Source organism: Physeter macrocephalus, chromosome 15 (assembly GCF_002837175.3).
Source record: "Physeter macrocephalus isolate SW-GA chromosome 15, ASM283717v5, whole genome shotgun sequence".
Taxonomy (NCBI): Eukaryota; Metazoa; Chordata; class Mammalia; order Artiodactyla; family Physeteridae; genus Physeter; species Physeter macrocephalus.
In genome coordinates this window covers 38317676-38331974 of record NC_041228.1, presented here as the reverse complement: position 1 = coordinate 38331974, position 14299 = coordinate 38317676, and the positions used below count along the sequence as shown (strand labels likewise).

General features: G+C 45.7%; 1 protein-coding gene across 7 annotated transcripts in view; it reads left to right on the top strand.

Annotated features, from left to right (window-relative positions):
* MATN2 (matrilin 2) overlaps positions 1 to 14299 on the top strand; it is a 175881-nt gene that overhangs the window by 90568 nt on the left and 71014 nt on the right. For all 7 annotated transcript variants that reach the window (XM_028500794.2, XM_028500797.2, XM_028500796.2 and 4 more), the window contains exon 5: positions 10799 to 10921. In XM_028500794.2, coding sequence (XP_028356595.1) covers positions 10799 to 10921 — 123 coding nt within the window. The remainder of the gene's footprint in view (positions 1 to 10798; positions 10922 to 14299) is intronic.

Here is a 14299-nt window from a genome sequence, read left to right as displayed (position 1 = left end):
CAGATTAGTGGTTGCCTGGGGCCAAGGGGAGAGAAGGGACAGATGGAGGGATTACAAAGGGGCACTAGGAAACTTTGGGGATTTGGAGGTGATGGATATGTTATCTTGATTATGGTGATGATGTGTTGATATGTCAAGTTTACCAGCTTGTCTATGTTGAATATGTGTAGTTTATTGTACGTCATTTAAATTCAATAATATATATGTATGTATACATATGTGTTTTCAGAACAGGGTGGTTTGGGAAGGTAACTGGTGCTGAGACAGAAGGCTGCAAGAGAAGAGATTGGAGAGTCATGGAACAATCAGGGAAGGCTTTGGGGAACGGGTTTTTCTAGCAAGTCAAAGAAGAGAAGAGAAATGTGGAGCTTGTTGTCTTTAGGGAATGCTAACTGTACAGACTGCCTATTTGGAATAGTTTGTTTGGGACATGAGTGGGGGGGATGAGGAAAGGAATTTAAGCTGGAACAAATTATGGAGTGATTTGATTCTCAAGCTGAGTTCCAGCTGCTGTCTTTGGTGGATAGAGGGGCTGAACACAGTGTGTCAAGGGGAAAACCACATTTTAGTAAATTGACCGTGGCAGTAATATATACAGAGGATTAGAATTAGGATTAGATAATAGGTGCAGAAATACCATCCATCCATCCACTCATTCGTTCATTTAGTCATTCAATACTTACTGATTCCCCTCTATGAGCCAGATGCTCTTGTGGTGTGTGGGAGAAAAGTTAAGTGTTTCCTCTTGTATGTTTGAGACCCAAGACCCTCCAAGAACACTCAGATCTTGGCTTCCCTTGTGCTCTGCACGTGCAGAGCAGAACATGGACGATGCAATCAGTTTACAGTTCAAATCAGTTCAGTCAATTCAGTGCATGTGTTTCTTATGCCCATGGAGTTAATTAGGAGATCACAGCAATAATGCCCGCCCCAGGGAGGAGTTTATGACCGAAGATGGGGATTGGTGGGTGAGGGGTGTTAGAATTTGAACTGATAAATAACTTAAGAGAGGAAACCTGGTTTTGCGGGGAAAGCAGTGAGTCCGGGCGAGAGGCCACACAAGTGGTTGGATGCAGCTGGAGATGAGGGTTAGAGTTCAAGAAGAATGCCTGGCTGGATACGCTTGGTGGTGGTAATTGGCCTTGAAGATGGATGGAATCTTGGAGGGAGGAAGGGAGTGTGGAAAGGGGAGGTCAAGGTCTCAGCCCACAAAGCTGAGACAGCGCGGAGCAAGCGCAAGAGCGAGCAGACTGCGTGCGCGCACACAAAGGCGGCTTTGCGGGTAAACTTGTTAGGAATGCAAATTCCCAGGCCCCACTTAACCCCAGACCTACTGAATCAGGGACTCCAGGGATGCAGCCTAGGAGGGTGTCTTTTAACATCCTTTTAAAGCCCTCCAGGGGATTCTGGTCAAGTTTGAAAAACACTGACCCCGCTGTTTTAAACTAGATCTCTCCCTGGGAGATTCCACTCCTCAGGGAGTTCATATTGAGAACGGTGATGAAGTGACTGACAGCCGTTTGGAAATTGCAAAGCGCTCTGCATGGACTAGGGCATTATTCGTTCACGCTTATTTATTATTTTGATCAACCTCATTCAGTCAGATTTACTTATGTTTTCAGGCTTTGTTTTGGGGATCCTCCTCTTTTCCCCTTCTGAAAAGAAAACTAAAATCTCGTTCGTGAATAGGAGAACTGGTTGAAAAAGAATGAAGCCGTTGGGAGAGGAGGGACACAAGGCACAGCTGGAGTTTGCCTGGAAGGACAGGTTTGTTTTCCTGGGTGACGTTGGGTTGGCGGTGTTTCTTCCAGCAGAGAAGCACAAGGCTGATGGCTCACACTTACTGCTGAAAGTCTTTAAATCCAAACCGCAGCTGTCAAAATAAGATTAGGGCTTTCGGACATGATGAAAGAAGGGGGATGGTCCCCAAAATGCAGGCTTAGGTTTGGCAGGTGTTTGCAGAGCCCTAACTCCAAGGGAGTTTTCGGGGTTGGAGCAGGCAGAAATCGCAGTTTCCCAGCTGAGTGAAATAACAGCTCTAATAATACATTTCTCTTCTCTCTCGCTGTGATACATAATTTCTGATTTCTACATCTCAGGCTAAATAGCAGCAGGAGCCGTAAAAAAAAAAGTGGAGCATGTCTTTAAAGGTGTTCATTTTGCTTTAAGTCCAGAGGAGAAATTAAACTGTCATTGGTGTCAATAGCATGCCATGCGGCTTGTCTAAAATTCTGAAAAGTCAGTAAAAAGCCTTTGATTTCGCCCAGGATGATGTCAGGCACAGCCACTGCAGTCTTTGTCCCGTGCTTCTCATCCAGTGTAACCAGATGGAAGTTTTCCAAGTTCTTCGGCCGAGGCGCTGTGCTAGGGTTTCAAGATCACGCACTGAGGAAGGCCCTTAAATCTAGGATGGCTGTGAGCCTCAGGGGAACGCTGGGGAAGGATTTGAGCATAGCCCTGGGGCTCTTAGTTATCAAATCCTCACTGATTTATTTCACTTGGGAAGACTGAGCAGATGCAGTTAACATCCCTCCTAAAATTCTCCAGGAAACAAGAGAAGCAAGCGAATTTTGCTGACTGTCAGCTATATATGCTGACATTTGCCCTCTGGCAAGGCATTGTTTGAGTTTGTTGAGATCTTTTGTTATAAAATTCACAGCCTACTATGCTGTGTCAGATCAATTCAGCAGAGAACTCACAAACCAAAACTTAGTCACAGATACATTGATGTCATTTAAAGAAATCTGAATCTAGTGGGGGGTTTCATAGGCACCCCATAAAGTGATATTATATTAGAATTGTGATGTAGGCAAAATTTGGTTGGGTTCACCTTTCCTCCATGCTTAACTAGGCCTGCACCACCAAGACCTTTCTTTACCCTAAACTAGGAAAAAAGGAGACTAACATTTGTTGAGTACCTCCCATCTCTCAGATGCTTTATCATCTATATTATCTCATTTAACCCTGCAATAAGATGTTTTCTCCACTTAATTATTTAACCTCTATGAAAATTCAATCTCATAGAAATCACTTATATGAAGTCACACAGGTCACCTTGCTGAAGCCAGGTCTGACTCCAAAGGCAATATTCTTTTCATTCTATCTGATTGCTTCCCTTAAGCCCTATGGAAAGAAACATAACTGCCCCTTATCTCCTCCTCCACGATTCAATCCCCTTGATCCCTACTTTTTCATATTACCTCCCTCGGGTCCTTGTATAAAATAATCTTTTCTGTGAGACCACCTTCTGACCACACTATTTAAAACACAAGCTCCCTTTCCTCCATACTCCCAACCCCCCTTTCCTGCTTAATTTTGTTCTATAGCACTTCTAAGATGTAACGTAATATATATTTTTACCTGTTTATATTGTTTATGTCTGGCCCCTGTCCACGGTATGCTAGTAAATGTTTAACAACCAGGTCTCCAGGGGGAAAAGCTCCGATTTGTAATGTTCACCAATTCCTGTGTTGTCAATACTACCACCGTGGCTGATTTCAAGCTACCCACTTGGCCTGGCTGAACGCAGAGTTGGGAAGATGTGGGCACGGTCTGTCAGTGTGAGTCAGTAGGAGCTGGCTTCCCACTTGAATATCCGCTACATGGGGACAGAGATTGATTGAGGTTTTTTTTGCTTTTTTTTTTTTTGGTGGTACGCGGGCCTCTCTCACTGTTGTGGCCTCTCCCGTTGCGGAGCACAGGCTCCGGACGCGCAGGCTCAGCGGCCATGGCTCACGGGCCCAGCCGCCCCGCGGCACGTGGGATCCTCCCGGACCGGGGCACGAACCCGTGTCCCCTGCGTCAGCAGGCGGACTCTCAACCACTGCGCCATCAGGGAAGCCCGACTGATTTTTTTGATCTATTTTATTCACTGTTTTTTTCCCAGCAGTTTGAGCAATTTGACGAATGAATGAATGAATGAATGAATTCAGTCATTCAAATATATTTTAAAAAATTGACCACATGCCAAACACCATGCTAGTTATTTGAGCTGGAGGGCTGAACAGAACAAGCACTGCCTTCAAATGGCAGGGGAAGTAGACATGAAATTAACAATTGCAAATTAGTGTGAAATTATAACTGTGGTAAGGGAAACCGTGAAGGGGAACTTGACCTCTAAAAGGGAGTGGTCAGATTAGAGCCCCCCCCCCATCCCTGAGTACTCCAGGCTGGTGACTGTCAAGTCAGATCAACACATGTCCACTAAGCACCTGCTATGTGAAGTGTGTGGTATCACAGGCCCCCTGAAGACCACCAAAGACTTACCCTGTGCCTTTCAGAGCTTACAGCCTGGGTAAGACTGATGAGTGAGGAATGACTGACAACCCTGTATTTCAGGTGTTGGGTCCATTCATCCATTCACAAGCACTTCGTGAGCACCTACAATGTGCCAGGCACTGTACTAGGTACCAGGGATGCAGCAGACAGCAAGGCAGCTGGCTCCTTAGCTGTCATGAGAATTCTGGTGTCTGCAGCTGGGGGCTGGCTCCCCGATGTCATCGTACTCTTCTGGGAGAGGAATATCTCTTGCTGGGGACGAGGAGAGGTACAGAGACTCGGGAAACATTTTTTTCCCAGCTCACTCATCTTCCCAGGACCCCATTTCTGATGGAGGAGATATTTTAGGACTCTAGGAACATCCCTGTTGGGGGGCAAGGGGTATGGGACTTTGTCACTGTTCATTCACTAGACGAACACTTATGAGGCACCAACTACATGTGCCAGGACACTGGGGAATCAAAACCGAGTCAGACCAGGTCATTCTCATGGGGCAGACTGACCTGTGATCCGGTCCTTCTAATCCTGTGGGCTGAATGCATAAGTGCTCTAGTGGAGCTGTGTGTATAGGGCTAGAGGAGCCCAGAGGAAGGAGACTCTAAGCCCAGCCAAGCTGAAGAAGGCTTCCTGGAGGAGGTGACATCGGGCTGAAGTCAGTAGCCATGAGTCGGGGTAACGGGGTAGAGAAGGCTTGGAAGGGTAATGGGAACTCTGAATCCACTGCTTCTCCGACTGCCACGGTTTTATCACCCTTCAGTGAAATCCTCCCAGGCTGTGAGAAAAAGAAGTGCTGTTTTCCTAAAGAATAAGGAATCATCCCAAAACATCTGTATTTGTTTCAAATGGAAGCGACCACTGCCAGAAAAACAACAAAGTTGTTTTCTGAGAACCTGGTCTGTATTTATGCCTTACTCTTTGTTTAATTAAATTAATCCTCCATGGTTTCCTTTGGGGCAGTACAGATCACTAGTGGCCATAAATCCCCAGTGTTCTAAAAACAGTATGAAAGTCCTGAAGCCAACTGGCAGGCCTGCTGTTTGTGGGATCGTTCTTCTGGAACGCAAGCCACGATCCTCCCGTTCCTACCACACTTTGCACCCTCACTTAGTGTCCGGGGTCTCTTAGCCGCTTGGAGAGGGGTCCAAGGACAGCAAAAAAAATCTGAGATGTGCTTAAAAGAAGAATCTGAGCCTGCAGACTCAGTTGATAAAGGGGGAGGCTGACTCTTGCATCTGGGCCCCTTCCCCTTGGATGATTGTGAGGACATTTTTCCTGTAGTCCAATGGCTCTCAACCTGGCTGCACACTGGAGTTATCTGGGAGCTTTAGCAAACAGTGTTGCCTGCATCCCAGACCCAGCTGTCTGATTTAGGGGGTTGGGCTGGGTATCAGGATTTTCCAAAGGTCCCCAGATGGTTCTAATGAGCAGCCAGGGTCGTGCTCTGGTCGATGGGACCCTGTAGTGATTTGTGGCTGTTCTGTTCCAGAAGGCATAAGCATCTCATTGCCTCTCTACCTACCTTATGGGGGGAGGTCTTGGGGGAAAAATGCTTATTGCTTCAAGATCCTGGTTCACTGCTTTTATTTTATTTTATAAAGACACACTTTATTTTTTTTTATTTTTATTTTTGGCTGTGTTGGGTCTTCCTTGCTATGCGTGGGCTTTCTCTAGTTGTGGCGAGCAGGAGCTACTCTTCGTTGAGGTGCACGGGCTTCTCCCTGTGGTGGCTTCTCTTGTTGTGGAGCACGGACTCTTGGCACACGCGCTTCAGTAGTTGTAGCACGCAGGCTTCAGTAGTTGTGGCTCGCGGGCTCAGCTGTGGCTCACGGGCTCTAGAGCGCAGGCTCAGTAGTTGTGCCGCATGGGCTTAGTTGCTCCGCGGCATGTGGGATCTTCCCGGACCGGGGATCGAACCCGTGTCCCCGGCACTGGCAGGCGTATTCTTAACCACTGCGCCACCAGGGAAGTCCCCACTGCTTTTAAGATGCTACTTTCAAAGGGGTTCTTTTGTAACGTTGATTTTTTTTCATTATTATAAAAGCTCTTGGTATAAGCTCTTGTTAGAAAATTCAAAAACAGATCATTATAAAAAAGAGAAAAAAATTACTTAAACTGCCACCACTCCTTTGTGACCACTGCTAGGTAGGATTCCTGCTGGACACAGAGAGGAGGCAAAGCAGCTGTAGGAGCTGAGAAGGGGGACCCAGGTGGAGAAGCTCCTACCCCCCACCTTCAGAGATGGGCTTCGGATTTGGGGGTACGTTGTTCCAGTGTACTGGGGTGTCGTCTTCCAGCCATCAGGACTTTGTGCGGGGTCGCTCTCCTCCCAGTTAGGGAGCCTAGCAAGGGAGACACAGTAAATACCTCACTACATAAATGCCTACGTAATTACCATTGTGACACATGCCAGGAGGGAGAAGTGCAGGGGTGTACTGACATGCACCGACAGCCGACGGGCGGGGCCAAGAGCTCTGAAGAACAGTCGAAGGTCCTCCTGTCAAGGGGTTGATTTTCCCATCAACGTGCAAGCAAACCCAAGCTACTTTGGCTTGGAATTCAGAAAACTACCGCTGTTCCCAAAGTAGTGATTTTCATTGATCTGTTCTAGAAGTCCTTTATATTTCCCAGAGCTAAAAGAAACTGTGATGCAACCAGAATTATCCTTCCAAAGCACAACTCAGGTGAAATGGCCCATCTCCCTTTTTAAGGCTTTTGCCTTGAGTGGTCCCCACTGCCTGCTGAACACAGTTCAGACCCCGCAGCCTGATTCCAGGCCCTCTGCCATCGGGTGTCAATTGTCCTCCTTCCAGTGCTCCCTCCTGCTACTTCCCTTGGAATTCCCAGGGTGGAGTTCAGCTACCATGCCTGTCCTGCTTTCCTCTGTTTCTGCACATTTACTGTACCCTCAGCCCTGGGTGCCATTTCCCTTTCTCCGTTCTCTCCCGCTTGTCTGCCAGCCCTTTCTGATGCATCCAGCCTTGGCTGGCAGGAATCCATCCCCGTTCTGAACTCCCATTGTATTGGCAGCACCTCTCTTCTGGATTTCTAGCATGTTCTATTTTGTAGTTTAGTTATTTAAGGATGCATCTGATAGCTACTCTGGCCTTCTCAGTCCTCAAATGGGGCTAGTTTGTTCTACCTAAGGACCTTTGCATTCACTGTTCTTTCAGTCAGAACCACTCTTTACATCCAATATTAGTTTCAGGTGTACAATGTAGTGATTCAGTATTTTACATTTTCATTATATACTTTTTGAAATCACCACAATCAGTCCAGTTACCATCTGTCACCATACAAAGTTGTTACAATATTATTGATTATATTTCCTATGTGTACATTACGTCCCTGTGACTTATTTATTTTATAGCTGGAAGTTTGTACCTTTTAATGCCCTTTACCTATTTCATTCATATCCTTAACCCATCCCCTCTGGCAACCACCAGTTTGTTCTCTGTATCCATGTGTCTGTTTCTGTTTTGTTATGCTTGTTCACTCGTTTTGTTTTTTAGATTCCACATATTAGTGAGATCATATGTATCTGTCTCCCTCTGTCTGACTTATTTCACTTAGCATAATACCGTCAAGGTTCATCCATGTTGTCACAAATGGCAAAATTTCATTCATTTTTTATGGCTGAGTAACATTTCATTGATTATATGTAGCACATCTTCTTTATCCATTCATCTGTTGATGGCCACTTAGGTTGCTGCCGTATCTTGGCTATTGTAAATAATGCTTCAATGAACATAGGGGTGCATATATCTTTTTGAATTAGTGTTTTTGTTTTCTTTGGATAAATTTCACTTCTGAGTTTTTATCAGAAATGCTCTTGCTAGAACTTCACATTACTAACCCTTAGAGTACAAGCTGTGTGTCTGCAGGAACCCCTTTATCTGTTTGGTTCACCACTACATCCCCAGTGCCTGGGATAAAGTAGGTGCTTCATTGACTGAATAAATGAAAAGTATCTGATGATTCAGATGTTTCTTAGGTCTCTGGCTTAAGCTTGTAACTAGCTGTAAATTTTGTCACTCTAATTATTCACCATGATTTTTGCATGAGCTGAAGTTTTTTCTGATTCTTACTATTTTCCTTGTATCTGGATCCATGGGAAATCTCAGTTGGAGTTCCCAATTGGAAATATAAGATAGAAATAGACTGGTAAGAGAGGAATTTGCATCTATAATTTTTTCATCTACTTTATTGATTTGGGAATGAAAATAATTCTTTTAGCATTTTAAAACCAGAATCCTTATTTGTGGAATCTTAGACCTAAATGTTTTTTAATCTTATGATGTAGCTTTTATTTAAAAAAAAATTTAATGCATTTGATAGAGGTGATGAATATATCAGCTTGTATCTTTTTTTTTTTTTTTTTTTTTGCGGTACGCGGGCCTCTCACTGCTGTGGCCTCTCTTAGACCTAAATGTTTTTTAATCTTATGATGTAGCTTTTATTTAAAAAAAAATTTAATGCATTTGATAGAGGTGATGAATATATCAGCTTGTATCTTTTTTTTTTTTTTTTTTTTGCGGTACGCGGGCCTCTCACTGCTGTGGCCTCTCCTGTTGCGGAGCACAGGCTCAGTGGCCGTGGCTCACGGGCCCAGCCGCTCTGCGGCATGTGGGATCTTCCCGGACCGGGGCACGAACCAGCGTCCCCTGCATCGGCAGACCGACTCTCAACCACTGCGCCACCAGGGAATCCCTATCTTTTTTATCAATTTGATATTTTATAATTATCTAAAAGCATAATAAACTATAAAACTCAAAGACCTAGGAGATTACATTAAAGCGTAGCCATTGGATTCAGGGATTAATCCAGCTTTCTATGTGTTAAGTTTTTACCATAGCTGTCATAGTGGTAACTTTTAACCAGCAGAAAACAATTTTTAATATATTCAATCCCTTTAATGCTCTTTGATTTTCTCCATCTTTAATGGTAAAGTCACTCAAAGAGCTAGGTATGAAACCAAGCCGTTCTCCTTGCTGAGAAATAATGCCATCATGTCAGCCTGTTTCTTCAAAGGAGAGACTGAGTCGGTGATGGCGTGAAAATGCCTTTAACCGTTTCATCCCCTGATAGATTCTTAGTTCCACGGCAGTAAAAGCACTGCTGTGAATGTGTTCTTACCTTGCGTTTGAGTAAATAGCCAGGGCCCAGCACTAATAAATATTTGACCAAAATAGAATTGTTAATAGCCATACATTCATTTCTCCCTAGTAATCTTTGTCACCTCTCCCTAACCTCCTTTGGCTTCCCATTTTCCTCATTTATGGGATGAATAAGTAGAGCACAAAGAGGATTTTGAAAGGTCCTTCTGATAAGAGAAATGGAATGAGGAACACTATGTCCAAAGAGACTAATGCAGACTTGGGAATAAGGGGCTCTTCTAGACCTGCCATGTTTTTGGTGGAGTAGCAGGTCTTTTCACTGTGCTCTCTCAGCTTCTGCAAAATGTCAAAGACAGCACCAGATTACCTTGGTGAGACTGTGTATATCGGTGTGTACCTTGGTGAGACTCTGATTACAAGGCCTTTTAGTTCTCAAAGAATGGGAATGGTACTTGATGCAGACAAGCGCAAATACCTGCTTGTGATAACTTCAGTCCTCCAGAACCATCCAAATGTTTTCAGAACACTTTCATTGAGATGGGAAAAATACAAATTCATGGGGTTTTTTAATTAATTTATTTATTTGGCTGCACTGGGCCTTGGGTGCAGCACGCAGGATCTTCGTTGCCTTGTGCAGGATCTTTAGTTGTGGCACGGGGCTCTTTTAGTTCCAGCATGTGGAATCCAGTTCCCTGAACAGGGATCGAACCCACGTCCCCTGCGTTGGGAGCACCGAGTCTTAACCACTGGACCACCAGGGAAGTCCCACAAATTGATGTTAATTTTAAATTATTTAATGCATTTAATAGAGGTGAATAATTCCAACTTTGAAAAATGAGTTTTTCTATATACATAGAAACACACCCGAGTGTTAACAGCGGTGGCCTTTGGATGGTAGGACTGCAGGTGGGGGATTACAGGTGAATTTTCTTTTCTATTTTTTTCTGTGTTTCCCAAATTTGCCACTATGATCTTATAACGTTTTCAATGTTTCTAAAGGTTATTTTTAAAAATTAATTAATTTATTTTGTTGATTTTTGGCTGCGCTGGGTCTTCGTTGCTGCGCGGGCTTTCTCTAGTTGCGGCGAGCGGGGCCTCCTCTTCATTGCGGTGCGCGGGCTTCTCATTGCGGTGGCTCCTCTTGTTGCGGAGCACGGGCTCTAGGCATCCGGGGCTTCAGTCGTTGTGGCGCACGGGCTTAGTTGCTCCGCAGCATGTGGGATCTTCCCGGACCAGGGCTCGAACCCGTGTCCCCTGCATTGGCAGGTGGATTCTTAACCACTGCGCCACCAGGGAAGCCCTAAAGGTTATTTTGACAAGTGCTGTAGAGTTGCTTGTTGATGGCCGAGGGTCACCGAGGGTCACCTCCTTGAGAGCCATGTTCTAATGGTATGGCTTTGCCCCAGTCCAGGACCTGTGTGCAGCGGAGGACCACGGCTGCGAGCAGCTCTGCGTGAACCTGCTGGGCTCCTTTGTCTGCCAGTGCTACAGTGGCTACACCCTGGCCGAGGACGGGAAACGGTGTGTGGGTGAGTATCCCACCCAGCCTTGCTTGATGGGGAAGCACAAGAGAAGCTAGTAAGAAGGGAGCTGGGGGAGCCCACGTATGCAATTGCTCTCCTTTGAGTTTCAACAAAGTGCTCCAAGTTCTCTGGCCTAGTTGTTAGTCAGAATTTGAACTTTAAAGACTTCGTTTGTGGCTGAGGTTAGCATTTTCTCATTCTGGGTCCTCAGCAAAAGGCATATTTATGATAACCTATGCAAATAAAATTGTCCGTTACTGATTCCCTCGGAAAGGACTGGGCGGATTTTCATTCAGTTTGGAAGGTATGTCTGGGCTGGCCTGACTTCAGTATAGCTCACGTGTTATACATGAGGTCCAGTTGGTGGTGGGTAAGGTGGCTGAGTGGCACCTCGAAGAGGCAGGCGGCCTTCCTTCTAAGTACGGATCTGCAGTTCAGTGACAGGCCCCAGTGACCGCCAGGTGTAAGAGACCAGCTGTGTGTAGTGAGACACCACGGTCAGAGAAAACAAATAGCAGCCCTAAACGCTGGTCCTGGGTCAGGAGTCTCAAGGGCAGTGCTCGGAGCTACAGGCACTGGCTCACAGTCAGCTGAGCGGTTTCCCACTGAGCGGCAACTCCACTCTGCGAGGGCCGGTGAGAGGTGGGCGGATGGCATCTAATTTCTTCGGTGATGGGTAATGGTTTTCATCGGCACCTGCAGGGCAGACCAGTGAATCCCTAATATGCACGTGGCACCTCCCAGTTTGTCTGCAAAGCCCGTTAAACTTGCACAGCCTCATTTATCTTTCCACCAGCAAACAGTGCCTGGCAAATAGTAGGTGTTCGGTAAACTGAGCTGGATACTTATGAGGCAGAAAATCCATAAGGAAAGGAAGGCAGAGGACTTGACTGACATCAGAACTGGAACCTTCATTTTCTAACTCTGAATCCTACATGTCCTGTTCCATATTCTGTTGTTTTCAGAGGACCTGTTCTGTTTTGCTTCCCACAGTCAATGATGATTTTTTTGCACATAGAACTTACGCTTTCCAGCACACTGTGATTCTTAGTTGAGGATGGGAAAGGAAAAAGCAACAAAACAAAAGTGCAGGTGGGGCCTGTTCTTTGCAGGTGATGATGAGAATAAACTGGGTTTGTTTGTTTGTTTTTACACACTGTTGGAGATTAAAACGGCCCTCATCAGAAGTCCCCAAATGGAATTTGTCTCCTAAGTCTGCGTTGTTTTTTTCCCCCTTATTCTGTGGGTGGTGACCGTGATAGGTAGCAGGGTACCACATCCATTAACACTGGCAAAAAAGAAGCCAATGTGGAAACACCAGCTTTTTTTTTTTTTTTGCTTCATTAATTTTTATTATGCAAGTAATCTATTTTCATTGAGGAACTTAAAACAGACAAGAAAAGCACTATTAATAGCTTGTTGTATTTTCTGCCAGACCTTTCCCCACATAAATATCTACTTCTAAACATTTTGTTAATGTTTACCAAAATGAGGTCATACTCTCTATTTTGTTTTACATATATATTTTTCCCTTACCAGTTGTTCAATGGGGAGAAACTTTGGGTGCTGTTGTGTCAGAAGGAAATCAGTTGGAAGTAAGGCCAGTGGATGAGCTACAGGATACAGGTTGAGGGTGTCTGGTTAATTAGGGTGAGAGAAGGAACAGGGAGGGCCCAGAGCTTGTGTGAGTGATGGGGAGTAGGCGGGGCAGGGGCATTAGGGGCCATGGCTGGAGCAGGAGACCAGCCTTGGCCCTTGGGAAACTGGAAGGCAGTGAGGAACCCAGGTCTCTGGGTGTTGCCAAACAATTGCCTAACGGTCCTCTGTAGTAGACAACCTTTGAGTCTCTAAGGGTTTTGCTGAAACTTCTGGAGTTTGACATTTACTGAAGAGCAACAAGCATGAGAAGAAATGCTGTGGTTGCCGGGGAGCTGGCTCGGGCTGTGTTTTTTAGAGATGTGTGTTGCTCTTGCTGCTGCTGTCAGTGTGTAAGAATGTCTGCCTTCCTCAGAGCAGGGGTTCAAGCTGAAGAATGGGAAACTGGGAGAGACTATGTGTGACCCCGGCCTGATGCATCAGATGTCCTTATTCTCATCCTCTTCCACCAAATGCCTGACCTGTTAGAGGCTGGGAGTCAGATGATTAAGTGGCCCTGGACCTTTGTGGCCAGTTGCTTTGGTTAGGGAGACTGAACTTCCAAAATGTCAGTTGCTGCTCGATGGGGCTGTGCTGAGTGCAAAGCAAATGATGGAGGTAATAGAGGACACAGGAGGTCAGAGAAGAGGGACAGACTCATGGCTAGTGTGGGACATCTGGGTGAGGAAGGAAGGGTAGCAATGGGACAGATGTCTAAGGCAAGGGGAGACATGAGGGCAGTGACGGTGTAGAGGTGGCAGTGCGGACTGAGACCGGGCTGGGAGGGCCAGGTAGAGAGCTGGTAGATCAGGAGAGACGGTCACAGTGAGAAGCCACTAAATTGAAAGCTAAACTGGCAGCCTAACCTGAAGACATCAATCTGAAGGGACTTGTCAAGATGGAGACTCCAGGTATCAGACTTAAAGCAGGAAATTTAGAGGAGAAACAGAGGCTGTTAGGGACCCTGGATGCATTCCATTAGCCCCTGGTCTGAGTGGCCTGTGTGTAGATGGGCAGAGAATGGTATGAATATGGGAAACCATAACCCCAGTTAATCCAGGAGGGTCCCAGGTTATGGCTGTTGGAGATCGGGAGGAAGATGGCGGAAGAGTAAGACGCGGAGATCACCTTCCTCCCCACAGATACACCAGTTTATGGCTGTTGGCTAACTCCTCAAGAGCACTCCCTTTCACTTTCAAGGGGGTTCCAGTCTGAACACGAAAGTATAGGATCACCCTAGTTAAGGCCAACCTGACTTCAGCAGTTGAGACAGAGAATTCCTGCAGGTGAGAAGTAGGAGATGAAGTTGAAGACATCAGGTGGAACCAGAGTATTCAGGGCTTTGAAAACCAGGCTAAAGGGTCTGGACTTTATCTCTGAAAAAGAGACCCTAAAGGGTTTTTAAGTGGGACTGATAAAGGCAAAACCTCATTTTAGGAAACTTAATCTCGTGGTAGAGGGCAGGATGCATTCCAGGAGGAAGATAGGGAGGGCTGCAAAGACCAGTTAGGAGACTATGGTAGCCCTCTGGTGAGGGGTGACAAGAGCCAGATTTGAGTAGCGACCGTAGAAATGAAGAGAGAAGGAAGGGGTGAGGAATGAGAAGGTGCGATGAATGAAAAGGGGGAGGAAAAGTCACAATCGAATCCTGGGTTTGAGCTTCCATGACTCTGAGAGTGATGGCAACAGTGATGAAAGAGTGATGAGATTTTTTTTTTTTTTTTTTTTTTGCGGTACGGGGCCCTCTCA